This window comes from Amblyomma maculatum, chromosome 11 (genome assembly GCF_055883805.1).
Source record: "Amblyomma maculatum isolate TAMU_Amacu chromosome 11, ASM5588380v1, whole genome shotgun sequence".
Classification (NCBI taxonomy): Eukaryota; Metazoa; Arthropoda; class Arachnida; order Ixodida; family Ixodidae; genus Amblyomma; species Amblyomma maculatum.
Genome location: NC_139354.1, coordinates 153,085,526 through 153,101,872, shown reverse-complemented (window position 1 = coordinate 153,101,872; position 16,347 = coordinate 153,085,526). Strand labels below are relative to the sequence as shown.

General features: G+C 45.1%; 1 protein-coding gene across 1 annotated transcript in view; it reads right to left on the bottom strand.

Annotated features, from left to right (window-relative positions):
* Positions 1 to 16,347, bottom strand: part of LOC146175200 (uncharacterized) — a 164,520-nt gene that overhangs the window by 48,559 nt on the left and 99,614 nt on the right. Inside the window, exons 12-13 of the mRNA XM_084584642.1 lie at positions 12,009 to 12,130; positions 10,899 to 11,085 (exon numbers count right to left, since the gene is read on the bottom strand). Of these exons, the coding sequence (XP_084440768.1) occupies positions 10,899 to 11,085; positions 12,009 to 12,130 (309 nt within the window). The remainder of the gene's footprint in view (positions 1 to 10,898; positions 11,086 to 12,008; positions 12,131 to 16,347) is intronic.

Sequence of the window (16,347 nt, the reverse complement as noted above, 5' to 3'; positions counted from 1 at the left end):
GGCTGATCATGACAATCATTCATGTACAATGCCTTGTGTCTTTTGCATGTTTTGATCGGAGTTTCCTTTCGTATTATGTCGTGTGTCAAACCCAGGCAATATAGAAAAAAAATCCGGGTCGTACCGCAGTTGGTAAAGCGCTCGGCTGGCAATCCAAGTGATAGAGCTAGGTTGGATTCCTGGTGGAGACAATGCTTATTTATTTATTTTTAACTATCTCCCTCGAAAGTGTGACACCTTCTGTCGATAACGATGAGGCATTAGAGGCTTTCGCCTTAATAAGTGACCGAGACTATCCGTTTACTGCGGATATCGAGGAGCTTCTGGGTTTATGTGCAACGAATTTTCGCCACTCCACTACCTATCACCCACAAACGAACCGCTTCACAGAGCGCATAAATAGGACATTGACAAATATGATTTCAAAGTAAGTGGCTGCGGACCACAAGATCTGGAACACCATCCTGCCTTTTGTCACATATGCCTTTAATACAGCGACTCATGAGATTACAAGTTACAGCCCTTTATTCTGGTCGCCCAGCCACCACGCTACACCCTGGGCACCATATATATTGCCGTTTTCTCTAAGCGACAAACCCCGCCGGGGTGGCACAGTGGCTATACGGCGCTCGACTACTGTTCCCAAGGACGCGGGATCGAATCCCGGCCTCGGCGGCCGCTTTTCGATGGGGGCGAAAAGCAAGGTGCCCGTGTGCTGTGCGATATGTCCGTTCGTTCAGTCGTGTCCGACTCTTCGTGACCCTATGGACCATGTCACGCCACGCTTTTCGGTCTCTCACTATCTTCGTAACATCACATAACTTAATCTGCAGTGCCTCGAGGATGCCATCTAACCATCGCGTTCGCTGCCTACCCCTTCTCCGGCGACCCTCAACCTTTCCCAACATCAAATCTTTCTCCAGCGACTCCTCTCTTCTCATCAGATGACCAAAGTAGCTGAGCTTTAACTTTAGAATTTGACCCTCCAATGAGCAGTCAGGGTTTATGGTCGACAATATCGACTGATTTGATCTTCTGGCAGTCCAAGGAACTCTCAAGAGTCTTCGCCAGCACCACAATTCAAACGCATCAATTTTTCGGCGGTCACCCTTTTTCACAGTCCAACTCTCGCATCCATACATCACAACTGGAAAGACCATAGCACGAGCTATACGGATCTTGGTTGGTAGACTAATGTCTCTGCTCTTTACTAGGCGGTCAAGGCTAACCATTGCTCTCTTTCCCAGAAGCAGGCGTCTCCTAATTTCATGACTGCAGTCTCCTTCCGAGGTAATCTTGGAGCCCAAGAAGAGAAAATCTGTCACAGCTTCCACTTCTTGTCCATTGATGCTCCAGGACTTGATAGGGCAAGACGCCATGATCTTTGTCTTTTTAATGTTCAGTTTAAGCCCAAGCATCTCACTCTCTTCTTGTACGCGCATCAGAAGTTTCTTGAGTTCCACTTCACTTTCTGCCATTAAAGTGGTACGCATATCTAAGGTTGTTGATACGTTTTCCAGCAATCTTCACTCCAGCTGAAGACTCGTCCAGACCGGCCTTCCTCATGATGCCCTCTGCATATAGGTTAAATAGGCAAGGCGACAGTATGCAACCTTGCCTCACTCCTTTCTCAATCGGAAACCAATCAGTAAGACCATGCCCAGTTCTGACTGTGGCCTCTTGCCCTTCATACAGGTTCCTGAGGAGACAGATGAGGTGAATTGGAACTCCCATCTCTTGGAGCGCTTGCCACAATCTGCTGTAATCTACGCAGTCAAACGCTTTCGCATAATCAATAAAGGAGAAGTAGATGGGTTTCTGGAACTCTCTTGCTTTTTCCATGATCCAGCGAAGGTTGGCAATTTGGTCTCTAGTTCCTCTGCCCTTGCGAAATCCAGCTTGCACGTCCGGAAGCTCCCGATCCACATACTGCTGCAGCCTTCCTTGGAGGATTTTCAACATCACCTTGCTAGCATGCGAAATAAGCGCGATCGTGCGGTAGTTGGAACAATCTTTGGCACTGCCTTTCTTTGGAATGGGGATGTAAACTGACCTCCTCCAATCCTGTGGCCACTGCAGGGTTGTCCAAATCTTCTGACATAATGTATGCAGAATGTAAACAGCGTCATGGTTGAGGTTTTGAAGCAACTCAGCTGGAACGCCATCAATTCCGCTAGCTTTGTTCTTAGCAAGGCTGGCTAAGGCCCATTCAACTTCACTCTTCAGGATGCCCGGCTCGAGATGAGTAATCACAACCGTCTTATGTTGGGTTTGCACATTCGGGTCCTTCTTGTACAGTTCTTCTGTGTATTCCTGCCGCCTCTTCTTTATCTCTGAGGCTTCAGTGAGGACTCCTTGCCTAGTTTGTCCTTTATCACGCCCAGCTTAGCACAGAAGCTTCCTTTGATATCTTTGATTGTCTTATACAGAGCTCTTGTGTTCCTTAATTGGCTGTTGTCCTCAATTGCTTGGCACTGTATGTTCAGGAAGGCATTCTTATCTCTCCTTGCTATTTTCTGAAAATCCGCATTGAGAACCTTGTATATTTCTCTTTCCCCCCTAACTTTTGCCATCATCCTTTCCTCAGCTATTTGCAAAGCCGCTTCAGATAACCAGTTTGCTTTCTTGCATTTCTTTTGCTTTGGAACTACCTTAGTAGCAACTTCTTGTATTATATCACGAACATCAGTCCACATCTCTTCGGGCTCTCTGTCTTCTAGATCTAATTCTTGAAATCGATTCCTCACTTCCACAGCATATTCTAATGGAATTTGATCCAGATCATACCTGAAAGGCCTTCTAGTTTTCTGCGTTTTCCTCAATCGAAGCTAAATTTTGGCAACAAGAAGCTGGTGATCGGTGCCACAATCGGCCCCAGGCCTTGTTTTTACTGCTTGTATAGCGCTTCTCCATCTTTGCTGGCAAAGAATATAATCGATCTGATTCCTGTACAGACCGTCCGGTGAAGTCCATGTGTACAGGTGCCTCTTGTGCTGTTGAAAATGAGTATTCGCTATGGTCAGGTTATTTTGTTGACAAAACTCTACTAGCCTCTGCCCAGCTTGATTTGGCTCGCCAAGACCGAACTTGCCTATAATTCCGGATATTTCTTCACTCCCGACCTTAGCATTCCAGTCTCCTATGAGAAAAACGACGTCTGAGGATGGGGTGCGGTCTAAAAGGCATTGTAGGTCCGCATAAAATCTGTCAACATCAGGTTCTTCAGCAGTAGTGGTCGGTGCATAGACTTGGATAACTGTTATGTTGAAAGGGTGACCTTGGATCCGAAGTGAAATCATTCGGTCGTTTTTGGGGTTGTACCCTAGCACTGCTTTGCCCATTCTTCTGTTTACTATGAGAGCGACACCATTCCTTCTCTTGGATTCGTGCCCACAATAAAAGACATAATGGTCGCTGGAGTTAAATTGTCCCATTCCGGTCCACTTGAGCTCGCTGATACCCAAGATATCAATGTTCAATCTGTCCATTTCTCGCTTGACGACATCCAGTTTACCTTGCGTCATAGATCTTACATTCCATGTTGCTATGTGATATACCTCCTTGCAACATCGGACTTTCCGGTCGCTTCCCGACACATCCACAACTGAGCGTCCTCTTGGCTTTAGCCCAGCCGCTTCATTCGTCCTGGAGCTACTAGGAATCGCCCTTTGTTCATCCCCAGTAACATGTGGGACGCCTTCCAACCTGGGCGGCTCATCTTCCGGCGCCATATCTTTAATGGTATTGTGACTGGCCATAGGGTTTTCTTGGCAGGAAATACTGGAGTGGGTTGCCATTACCTTCTCCAGTGAATCACCTTTTGTCAGAACTCTCTGCCGTGACCTGTATATCTTGGGTGGCCCTACACAGCAGAGCTCACGACTTCATCGAGTTTCGCAAGCCCCTCCGCCACGACAAGGCAGTGATCCATGAAGGGGTGTCAGTGCACGTTAAAGAACCCCAGGTGGTCGAAATTTCCGGAGTCCTCCACTACGGCGTCTCTCATAGGCTGAGTCGCTTTGGGACGTTAAACCCCACAAACCAACCAACCTTGCATCGCCGAGACCCTGTGCCTGGCAGAAGAAGCTCGGCGACTGGCGCGCCTGCGGACCATTGCTTCGCAAGAGCGTTTCAAGGAACGCTGCTATAAGCGCTGATGGCACGTTACGCTCCGGGCGATGCTGCCTGGCTTTGGCGACCACTACGAAGGCATGGCCTTTATCAGAAATTAATTGTTGGTTCACTATGGTGGACATTACGCGATTATTAACCGCATCAGTGATGTGACCTACGAGATTGCACGCCTCACTGCGACAGGTCGTCGCTCGAAAAAATTGGCTGTGGTATGACCAATGGTCATCCCGAGTAGAATTGCGGAAGCAACGAAGTACAAAGGTTTGCTCGCAGCCTCTCCTCAGCTCAGCTTCTCCATGGCTAACCGCGCCACATATATACACCCCACGCATGCGCAGTAGCTCCGGCGTATCGGAAGGGCAATGACGTCACTACACATGCGCAGCGCGGCGAATGCACCTCTGGGGCCTCATTCTCACAGCCGGTTTTTCTCTCCTCCGTCGTCTCCGTCGCACCGGCGTTTGACGGAGGAGGGGAGTTAATGGCGCCAGTACTCCCCGAAATCGGGTGGCCGGCGCCGTGAGGTTTTGCCCTACAGTGCCGCTGTCCGGCAAGCGACAGACTCTGTCTTACGAAACACGGACCAGTGAGCACGCTCACTTCTCTCACGTGACATAGCAGATGGCGGTGTGCGAGCACAGAGAGGAAAAAAAAGCGTGGGTTGCGCTTTTGTCTGGTGCCCCGCGAAGCGCGCACTGACAAGAGACAACAGATGCTGCATTTTTTTTTTTCATTTTTCAATGCACCGGGGTCGCAGCTAGACACGGCCTCCTGAAGCACTTTACGGTGTTTCAGATGATGTGTTACATGTATTTTTGAATGCGAGTATCAAAAGAAATCTTGCAAGCTCTGGCGAACCATTCCTTTAATGATGACAGAGTTAATTATATATTTTTCTAAAAATTTCTTCGATTTCGCTGACTGCCATGAATAATATTATAGAAGTGTGATTTTATGCTGAGCTTGGGTACTGGCTTGATATATATTCTTACCCATTTGTTGTTCAGTAGAACATACGCGCGGTGTTTGTACAGAGGATGGGATAGGAAGGCGTTCCAACTTCAAACTGCTGCGAGAGGTCGCGGCATTAAATACGGAATATACGAAACTGAGATATTTTTTTAATCTGGGGTGTTGAAGTAACACTATTCTCAAGTAGTATATCTGGGATTTCACTCCTTTTCATTTCGGAGCTACGCAAACGGTACCTCGTTGCAAACAGTTGAGCTGGTATTTTATTTCGCAAACGTAAGCCGATCCAAACGAAGAACAGGTCCTTGGCAAATAGAAATCATGTAAAGCATGTGGCTCAAAGTTGAACTAAGAGCCATTATATAGACGGATGGATAGATGGATGGAAGAAATATAGGAGCATCCCCTTTGAAACGGGGTGGTAGCAGTCACTATCATGCTCATTTTTCTATACCTTAATTATTGTTTTAGATTGGTTAACTATACCATCATTTCATTTATTGAATTTTTCTTTCCACATTACTAACATTGTCACGTTTCTGCTTTTAAGCAACCAATCTTCCAGTCGTTTTTTGCTAGCTTCTACTGCCAGTTCATTCACCCGGCCATTGGTATCTCTAAACCCCAGAACTTCAGGAAGAGTGACTGCGCCTGCATCGACTTCCAGAGGGATACCATTACATTCGAGAATACTATGGTCAATTGTTTCACTGGAATTACCACATACAGCACATGCGTCATCTTCATTGTTAAATTTCTTTTTGTAGCTGCGTGTTCTAAGGCACCCTGATCTAGCTTCAGAAAGTAGGGCACTGCCTCTTGAGCTATCAAATAAAGCTTCCTTTCTGATCTGCCTTTTCCACTTTCAGTATAATTCCACACTCTTTTTCTTTTCCATCGAATTTATCCAATTTTTCCTTCTGTGTTTTTCACCTGTTGCTTAACGCTCTTTATTTCTTTGTCCTTGTGACCAGCATACTTACTGGTTAGTTCCTAGTTCTTTTCCTCCATTGTGAGTCGATGCTTCTTAGGTATCGGTATTTAAATACTTTAGCTGCCCATCTGTTATTGTCCAATTTCCTCAGGCATTCCTCATATAATATTTTACTCTGATGTTCCCGCACTTCGAAAGATGCCCAGACCATATCTCCCTGTACCACAGAGGTGGTACAGGGAGACCTTATGCAAAATTGCTGCCATCTATCAAACCCTGGAAGCAATGAACAATAATTTCAGAGATATCATTACGGAGTGTGCGGTAGAAGTAGGCGGTAGGATAGTTAGAGAGGATACCTGTAAGCTGTCTAAGGAGACGAAAGATTTGATTCAGAAACGCTAGAATATGAAAGCTTCCAATCCAACAGACCAGATCGAATTGGCCGAGATATCAAAGCTAATCAATAAGCGCAAGGTGGCTGATATAAGGAAGTATAACATGGAGAAAATCGAGCATGCTGTAAAGAACGGGGGAAGCCTTAAAGCGGTAAAGAAGAAATTGGGCATAGGCAAAAACCAGATGTGTGCGATAAGGGACAAGGTGGGCAACGTCATCACCAATATGGACCATATAGTCAAAGTAGCCGAGGAGTTCTATAGTGATCTCTATAGCAGCCAAAGTAGTCAGGACCGTAACGGGATTAGCGGCAGGGAAATACAGTCAGACGTTCCACCAGTGACGAAGGACGAGGTCAAGAAAGCATTAGAATCTATGAAAAGGGGGAAATCAGCTGGAGATGATCAGATAACCACAGATTGCTAAAGGATGGGGGGGATATCGTGCTAGAAAAACTGGCCACCCTGTTTACACAGTGCCTGGTGTCATCGACGGTACCGGAACCATGGAAGAATGCAAACATTATCCTCATTCATAAGAAAGGGGACTCTAAGGACCTTAAAAATTACAGACCAATCAGCTTACTGTCTGTTACATATAAGGTATTTACTAAGGTAATCACTAATAGAATCAGGACAACCTTAGATTGCCACCAAGCAAAGGATCAAGTAGGTTTTCGGAAACGGTACTCTGCTATCGATCATATCCATACCATCAATCAGGTGATAGAAAAATGCTCGGAATATAACCAGCCCTTATACATAGCATTCATTGATTACGAAAAAGCATTTGACTCAGTTGAAACATTGGCGGTGATGCAGGCATTGCGACATCAGGGGGTAGACGAGCCGTACGTGAAAGTGCTGGAATATATATATATATATAATGGCTGTACAGCAACCATAGTTCTGCATAAAGAAACAAAATTCCCATAAGGAAAGGTGTTAGGCAAGGAGACACAATCTCCACAGTACTATTCACAGCTTGCTTAGAGGAAGTATTCAGAGACTTGGAACAGGAGCAGTTAGGGATAAGGTAGATGGAGAAATACCTCAGTAATCTTCGATTTGCTGATGACATTGCCTTGCTAAGCAACTCGGGGGATGAACTGCAAATAATGATTGATGACCTAGACAGGAAAAGTAGAAAGGTAGGCTTGAAAATCAATATGCAGAAGACTAAGGTAATGTTCAACAGCCTCGGGAAGGAACAGCAGTTTACATTAGGTAGTGTTACGTTTCTCCACTGAGAAGTGGGACAGCTGACGCGGCCACCGCATAGCAACAGGCAGAACAGCGAGCGGATCGGCCATTTCGACGCCGTTCATCGGCCGCGCAACGCTTCCTCCCGCCGACAAGTCTCAGCGTGTTCCTGCCACGCGCCAAATGTGTGTGCGTGCGTGTGTGTGCAAAAGCTGGCCAAGCCTGGAGCTCGAGGGAAAGTGCGTCGCCCTCTCCTATCTGCAGGAGGTGGAGGAGATGAGGTCGGACCATCTGCGATTGAGTCATTCGTCGTGAACCAACATGTTTGGCTCTCCCTTTCCTGTGAGGGTTTACCCTTTCCCTGTGAACGGGAAAACCTATAAAAAGCAGCGGCCGACTCCGCTGAGACAGAGACTACTTTGACGTGCCGTTGTCACGACGCTAGACACCAGCTGTGTGAGAGTGTCTGTAATCTCTCCGGGTCAGCTTCACTGCCCGTCTCTTCCTGATGTTACAGTAAAGGTTGTTTCGTTAAAAGACGCCTCGTCTTTGCTGGCACCTTTGATGCCGTCCGCCGTCCACGGAGCCGCCAGGCCAACGCTACCGAGGGGTCGCGCGCCGCAGCGGTACGCTACCCCGGCACTCGCGACCCCCAAACGTAACAGTAGCGAAGTACTGGAAGTAGTAGGAGATATGTCTACTTAGGAAAGGTAGTAACCGCAGATCTGGACCATAAAAAGGAAATAATAAGAAGAATAAGATTGGGATGGAGCGCATTTGGCAAGCACTCGCAGATTATGACTAGCAGCTTACCGGTATCACTCAAGAGGAAAGTATACAACAGGTGCATCATACCTGTACTCACCTATGGGGCTGAAACGTGGAGGATAACCAAAAAAGTTCTACTTAAATTGAGGACAACCCAGAGGGCTATGGAACGCAAAATGGTAGGGGTAACATTAAGAGATAGGAAGCGTGCAGAGTGGGTCAGAGAAATAACTCAAGTTACCGACATTCTAGTGGAAATTAAGAAGAAGAAATGGGCATGGGCGGGACATGTAGTGCGAAGAGAGGATAACCGATGGTCCCTTGGGGTAACAAACTGGATTCCAAGAGAAGGAAAGTGTAGCACAGGGCGGCAGAAAGTTAGGTGGGCGTATGAGGTTAAGAAGTTCGCGGGGGTCAAGTGGATGCAGCTAGCACAGAACTGAGTTAAGTGGAGAAATATGGGAGAGGCCTTCACCCTGCAGTGGGTATAGTTAGGCTGATGGTGATGATGTGGTGCTGTGATCGGCCACCGCGCGCGTTTCCGCTATGTTTAAGGGTAGCTGAACTGAAGAGCAGCAAGCGGCACAGTAGGGGATTGCATGGCAGGCTGCCTTAATGCTCGCTGTCGCCGATAATATTAAATAATAATAAAACTAAAGTAAGGGTGCAGAAGAAAAGAAGCAGCAAGTTATATCCCTTGAGATTATTTTTAGGCTTATGTTAATCTGCTCTCGCGTGGTTGTCGCGCACACTTTCAATCAATGGCACGCCTGAATGGCAAAATGGCATCTTATTTAGCGTGCTTTGGAAGATTGAAAATCATACTCGGGACTAAGGCAGACGAAATATATCGCCCACGGTGTGTTTAATTTGCCTGTAGAGGGACTGCGCATCACCTTTTTGCATAAAAGATCAGCAAATTTCCTTGTTGCGCCAACTCATCCCAGTTTTTATGGTTTCAAACTGTCAACAGGTTTTGCCTGTATGTATACGTCCAGGTATCCAGATAGAACACATTTCAGCATTTCAATGGCGGCAGACTGTTCTCCTAAATTCCGGCGTAATATTTTAATGTCTTTAAGCATCCGATTAATCAATGAATTGAATATAGTTGACTACGTCCAGGCTTCAGTTGTCGAGATGCATCTATACAACACAACTTGCAAAAGAAATGACTCAAAGTATACGTGGCAGCAACTGCCTCTACCATTTAGCTGCTCTCGTCTACCGCAAGTTCGCATGATCGTTGTTGCTATAGTGACGGCCATCACCGAGCTGTTTATTTTACTAGTGCAAGAGTTTTTTCTCTGCGAGTTATGTGAGGTGCATCGAAAAGAGTTGCGCCTGAATTTGGACTATGCCAGTTTTGTTGTCTCCCATCCATATTACTGAATAATGCCATATTTCGTTTAACCTTCATGGCGCGCACCATCAAAACAGTGTAATGAGGTAGGGATTGAAACTATTAACCATTTGACACTATCCACGAAGCGATATCGTTTGTAGCGAGCCTTATCGCACTTAGCAGCAGCTATCACAGTAAAAACAAGAATGAGCAAACACGTGTCTTCCAACTTTATTTTGTCTAAAAATACCCAGCCCTATAAATTTATGCATCACATTTTCTGTATGCCAATTTCTCGGTACATTCTACTACTTCCCTGAATTGATGCTTGCAAATAATGTTTGTTGTTTTGAAATATGGCAAAAAAATAAAATCCCATGCATCACAGCTCAACACTGATGACATTTGTGTTCTTTCAAGTGTCAACTGAGTGCACTCCCCATAAATTCGGACTTTGCAAAATATGTTCGGCAGCTATAAAAAGAAAACCGCCATTCAACAATCGACAGCCTGTATGTGTTGGCTATGTTATGTCGCTAGTGTCGAATATTGCAATAGAATGTAGTGCTATTAGTTTTTTCATTCAAAATCTTCACAAGCAAAGAAAGCCATTAAACCTCGTCCCCCCCGGGGATAAAGCCAAGGACTGCTGATGCCGAGTGCTCATATTTGTAGCGCTCTTAACTCTGTTAATAAATTATTTCACTGTATTCTGTGAAAAGTGCCTTTTGTGATTGTTTCTGCACCAATTACATATGCATGTAATCTCATTATGTGGTTTAAAGTGATGTTGACCATTATGTACAGACCAAGCATAAAAAGCTAAAAATAAAGTAATAAATACACTCTGAAGGGCTAGTTGGTTCATGCTAACTGAATGAGTAAAACTGCGCGAAAAAGACGGGACGTAAGAAACACACAGGCAGAAACGTCCAGTCTTTTTCGCGCAGTTTTACTCGTTCAACTAAAAAGAAAAGCTACAACTGGCGACAGTGGAAATAAGGAATGTCGTAGTGTTAGGCGACTAGAAGCAAACTGGTTCCAGTTGGAACTAGCTAGCAACTGGTTCCAGCTGAGGTTTGTTCCATAACCCAGTTAAAATGGTTCCAGCTGAACCAGCTGAAAACCAGTTCAATATTTTCACCTGGGGCCGGCTGGATCCAGAAGTTCCGTGTCTTCTCGGGGGAATCCTGCCTAAACGTCTTGATGGCGCACCCATTCCTGGTTCTCTTTCCCCCAGGGTAGGTTATTACTTCCTCTCCCAGCCGGTGCTGCCATGACGCTGCTCGGGTGGTGGTGAACGGCCGCGGTGATGAGGAGGAAACTGGTTTCTAGAAAATAAACGATGTCAAAACCTTTGAAGGCTGACAGCAGTGTATGCATGCCTGCCAATATTAAAAATCAGGATTTTTTTCATTCATGTCAACAGGATAGGGCGGTGTCAGTCAAGAGTCCTTTTGCACAAACCTTGCCATAGCAGACATTGCTAGCTTCAAAAATCCGCTGGAACAGTTTTGCACAAAGCATGTTCCAAACTGGCTGCCCCTCACAACAAACACAAAATTGCATTAACTCACTGCATTTCATGTTTGCTGTTGCCTGCATGAATTTTAGGGTTAGCTAGGCCACCTGTGTGCAGTGCAAAGTGTAAAGTTAGGGTTCTGGCATGCTTAAAGCCATGACACTACAAAGCCTGAGAAGATTATTTGCAAGCATTTCTGCAATGTTATATTTCTAAATTTACGTGATTAGTGGCGTCGAGCAAAGGTAAACATCTTCCATTTAACGTGACATCAGCGTGGCTCATGACGGCCAAGGTTAGTGGAAGCTTTCAGTAGGACTGATTCTTGCTTATCAATGTGCAACGCAGCCCTCCAACATTTCTTGCTTAAGAATTGAAAGTGTCCTGGGCAAATCGCGATGGTTGGCAGGCATGTGTATGTGTGTAAAAACTAAAAAATTTCATAGCCAGTCAACTTCATTATCATCTTTATTCTCTAACAAGTGCTTGAGTGTTATGCTTCCCACAGAGGGGCTTGGCACTACTCATCAGAGGTGTAATCAACCACCAGCTTCAAGCCAGGCCTATGGTCGTATATTCTTAAAAACCTAGTCCCACACCTGATCTGCTAAACTTTTCCTGTGGAGAGTCACTACAGGCCGAGACCAGAGTATATTCCTCACATGTATGCCAACGAGATAACCAGAAGACGTATGGTTGTCAACTCTTTAAACATTGAGCGATGAGCACAACCTCCTCAAGGATGCTGTTGGATCCGGGAACACGCAGTAGTTGCTCTTGGGCCTCCTTGAACTTTTCCAGAAGTTCAATGTCATGCTCCAGGAGCTTGCCTTCGACTGCCGACATGAAGCCACCTGTGAGAAAGTGCACAGAGTTCATATTACAGCCTTTTTTATTTTAATTTAAGAGTATTTATAGGAGCATTTTAAAGCGCAGTAGCAACAAAATGAAAAGACTGAAAGCTGCTAGCAGAGACTGTGCCTGGAATCTGCACATCACATAAACTGTTCCTACGAAATATGGTGGCATTTGTGGTAGTACTATAATGGAAGTTCCTGCTAGCTAATTCACCTCTCATTAATTAAAAAAACTGGAAAATTAGAAATAGTGTCTTGGTTCTGGCCAAAGCACGTGCAATGCAGGTCAATAAACCATATGCCCTCTTCGCTAAAAACTCGGGTAACTATATGCTGGTGCAGTTTCCGAGCCCACAGTGCTGTGTTGCCATTGCTGTTGAGTGTGCTCATGTAATTCATTCCTTACTCATGTTATCGGGTGACGTCGAAAGTAATCCTGATCCTGATAATAACCCTACTATATTAGCTGAACTACAGTCGAGCCCGCTTATAACGAACCTGAGCGTCACGCGGTGTGTGTCCGTTCGTTATATCCCGAAGTTCGTAGTAACTGGACCACAAACTAAAAAAAAAAGAAAAAAAAAAAAGTTGGCGGTCAAAACACGAAATTTATTTCTTAGCAAAAAAAGTCTGTGATGCTCGTCTGTTTCTGCAGTGCAGATGCATGTGCTTACGGGTGCCGGCTCAGACGTTTCATCTTCATCTGATTCTTCCGCGTCGCTCTCGGCCCGCACTTCAGAAACGATGCCTTCGTCCGTGCACGGTTCCGCAATATTCGCGTCTTCATCCACAGAAATAAAATCCTGCCAACCAATACCAGGGCCTCCCACGTCGGAGTCGACGACGCGCTGCCACAAATCGCCGTCGGAATCATCATCATCGGAGGCATCAGGCCCGACATCCGGTACTGCGTCGACGAACCACTTCAGCAGCGCATCCTCTACGTCCGCATAGGTGGCCTTCCGCAGGCGCTTTCTGTCCGCTGTGTTGGCGTCGGAGCTGGCGATCTTTTCCTTATTCTTCAGAATTGTCGAGATGGTTGACTTCGACACGTACTTCCTCACCAGCTCGCAATTTTTAGCACCTTGAGACAGTTCCGTCACAATTGCTCGCTTCGTTGCCATGTCCAGCGCTTTTCGTTTCGTGACCGCTGGAGGCAGGCAATTCCCGTCCGCCATCCCGAATTATACAACTCAGGCCCGACAGACGAAGCGCTCAGACCACACACACGAAAATGACAACAAAGCGCCGCAACTGATGGAGCACGTGCGCCAATCACGCGAGGCAAGCGAGGAAGTGCCTAAGGAATGGAACGGAACGGACACACAGCGGGGACACTCTACAGGCTATTACCTAGTCCATTCTTTCTCCTTTCCCAACCAGCAGCACGTGCAATGGTTGCTAAGAAAACCACAGCGCACTCAAACTCATCACAGTATGCCACATGCATCAGATGTTGCTTAGAGCATCCCAAGCCATGATGCCCAAGATGGGAGGTAAAACAACCTGCTTTAATAATGCTTCTCTTGAAAAACAGATCCATTTGGCCTACCTCTTGGGAACAAACTGTTCATGCGTTTATCTTGGATAAGCCCTGGTAATCACAGATGACACAGAGTGGAAAAACTGGTTCTGTATTCTACCTGCAGCAACAGATCTTGGCATCAGTTCACACTCAATAGCCTTCTCTACAACCCCAGAAGTAACAGTGCTGTGCCATATTCAACCCTGGAAATGCGCTTAGGAGGCCACTCTTCCCAAAGAAGTGGTGACAATAGGGCTGAATGTGTGGCCTTGCCCCATAATGCAAAGCCACAGCAAAGGAACCAGAGATGTGGCAGGACTACTTTCACGACCAGAAATGGCTGCTGTGGCTCGAGGGAGAGTGCAAAGTGGTGACAGTGGCCAGGTACAAAACCATACTGGAAGCAATTATCATAGGAAGAGAAATACTAGTGCTACATGAGTACACAATGTTTTCAGCACTGGGAGTACACCTGCAGATTTCAGACAATGCCAGCAAATCTCAAGTCCCTTTCTGACCAACTATGCTTGCAAAGAGTAATGCAGACGCCGAGGCGTTTCATAAAAACATGCCAGAGGGAATAATTAACTGTACCGAGTGACTGGCTGTTAGCAAGAGTTGTTCCGGTTTTCAAATCTGGCGACAAATTTGTTGTTTCCAATTATCGTCCAATATCTATCACATGTTGTGCATGCAAAACGCTTGAGCATATAATATGTAAATATCTTGTAGAATACATTGAAAGCAATAGACGTTTTTACAGTAAGCAGCATGGCTTCCGGAGTCGTCTATCGACAATAACACAGCTTTTTGAAATTACTCATGCTTTGCGACAGCCATAAACTCCAGAGAACAAATTGATGTGATTACAGTGGACCTGTCGAAGGCATTTGACAGAGTGTGTCATACGAAACTTTTGCACAAGCTGCAAGAGTTCGGTATCGACGTGCAAATTATCAGTTGGATTCAGGCTTACTTGTTGAACGGAGAACAGTTTGTGGCTATTGATAATGTTTACTCATCAACATCACCAGTGTCATCCGGTGTACCGCAGGGGTCCGTTCTTGGTCCCATATTATTTTTGTTGTACATAAATGACATTGTAAAGGACATACACCCTCTCGTTGAAGCTCGATTATTTGCTGATGACATCGTATTATTCTGCCGCATAAGAAGCCTGCAAGACCAAGTCCCTTTGAATGACTCTTTAAAAGTTGTGTATGAATGGTGTGTTAAGTGGGACATGGAAATCAATTTTGAAAAGTCAATAATTATGATTGTGTCGAACAAGAAAACCCCGTTAGTGTTTCCGTATACAATTATAAAACATTGAAATAAAACGTTCCAATAGATTAAAATATTTAGGTGTTACGATTTCTCACGATTTGAACTGGAGTGATCATGTACAGAATATTTGTGGGGCAGCCCAACGAAAGCTTGGATTCCTACGGCGAAAGTTAAGAGATGCGCCACCGGCTGTAAAACTAAAAGCTTATAAATCATTGGTAAGGCCAAGTCTGGAATACGCGAGCATAATTTGGGATCCAAACCAGAAATATCTCATAGATAAGCTTGAACGGATTCAGAGATTAGCAGTGAGGTTCGTGTTTTCTCGCTATCGAAGAACACAGTCCGCAACCGAACTTATTTCACTTGCTGAGCTACAAACCTTGGCTATTCGTAGAAATATTGCTAGGCTCAAGTTCCTTTATCAACTTTATAACAATAAACTCAATTTGGATTCCGGCTTGTACTTGGGGCCGCCCGGGAGACTGTCATCTCGCACTAATCATTCCTTTGCAGTGATGTCGTATGTGCCAAGAGTTGATGTATTTAAATTTTCGTTTCTGCCTAAAACAATCATTGAATGGAGCAACCTTGACCAAAGCGTATTTGAAAAAACTTGTTCTTTAGAAACTTTTGAGAAAGAGTTGGAAATTTGTTGTGCTGCTTGAATGTACATTGCCCACCCTGTAACAGCCCGGAAGGGCTAACAGTACTTGCAAATAAATAAATAATAAACTACAGACTGGCTGTAGAGAAAAACTCTACACAATGATGAACTGCAGTGCAATTATTTGCAAAACACTGGGTTTCATGTATCTTGTGCAAACACATGCATAACACAAAGGAGCTGCCTCAGACACCATGAAAAATAAAATGTAATGTAACTGTAGACCACACACTGCAAAAAGTGAGGTCTGAATACACTAGCAGGCAGTCAACCACATCAAATTGCTTCAAACCACTGCAAACATACTTTGTTCCTCATAGCAAACACCCTCTTTTATTCACTCTTAATGGGGCACGAGAGTCTAAAAACTAACTTTTTATTTGTGGGTAGAATCTCGCGAAACAATGCACAGAGATGCATTTTTATCTCCCGATTCCAAAAATGTAATCATAACTCAGCTGGTGTTCTTAGACCAAAAGTTACCCTACAAAGTCTACAGTGTAATAAGGCAATTTCTTAGGCACCTTTAATGAAATTTCTCATTGCATTTTGCGGCGTGTAATTAAATGCGAAATTCCATACCCTATGACAGTCGTTTTTCTCTAAAGGCATGTCACCCTGATATCCTATGTCAAGAGTAAAAGGGTGCAGCAGTTGACACCAGAACTCATTAAGCTAATTAAAAACTGCTATTATGCATGTTCTAAACTTAAGAATATCATCGGGCACATTCCG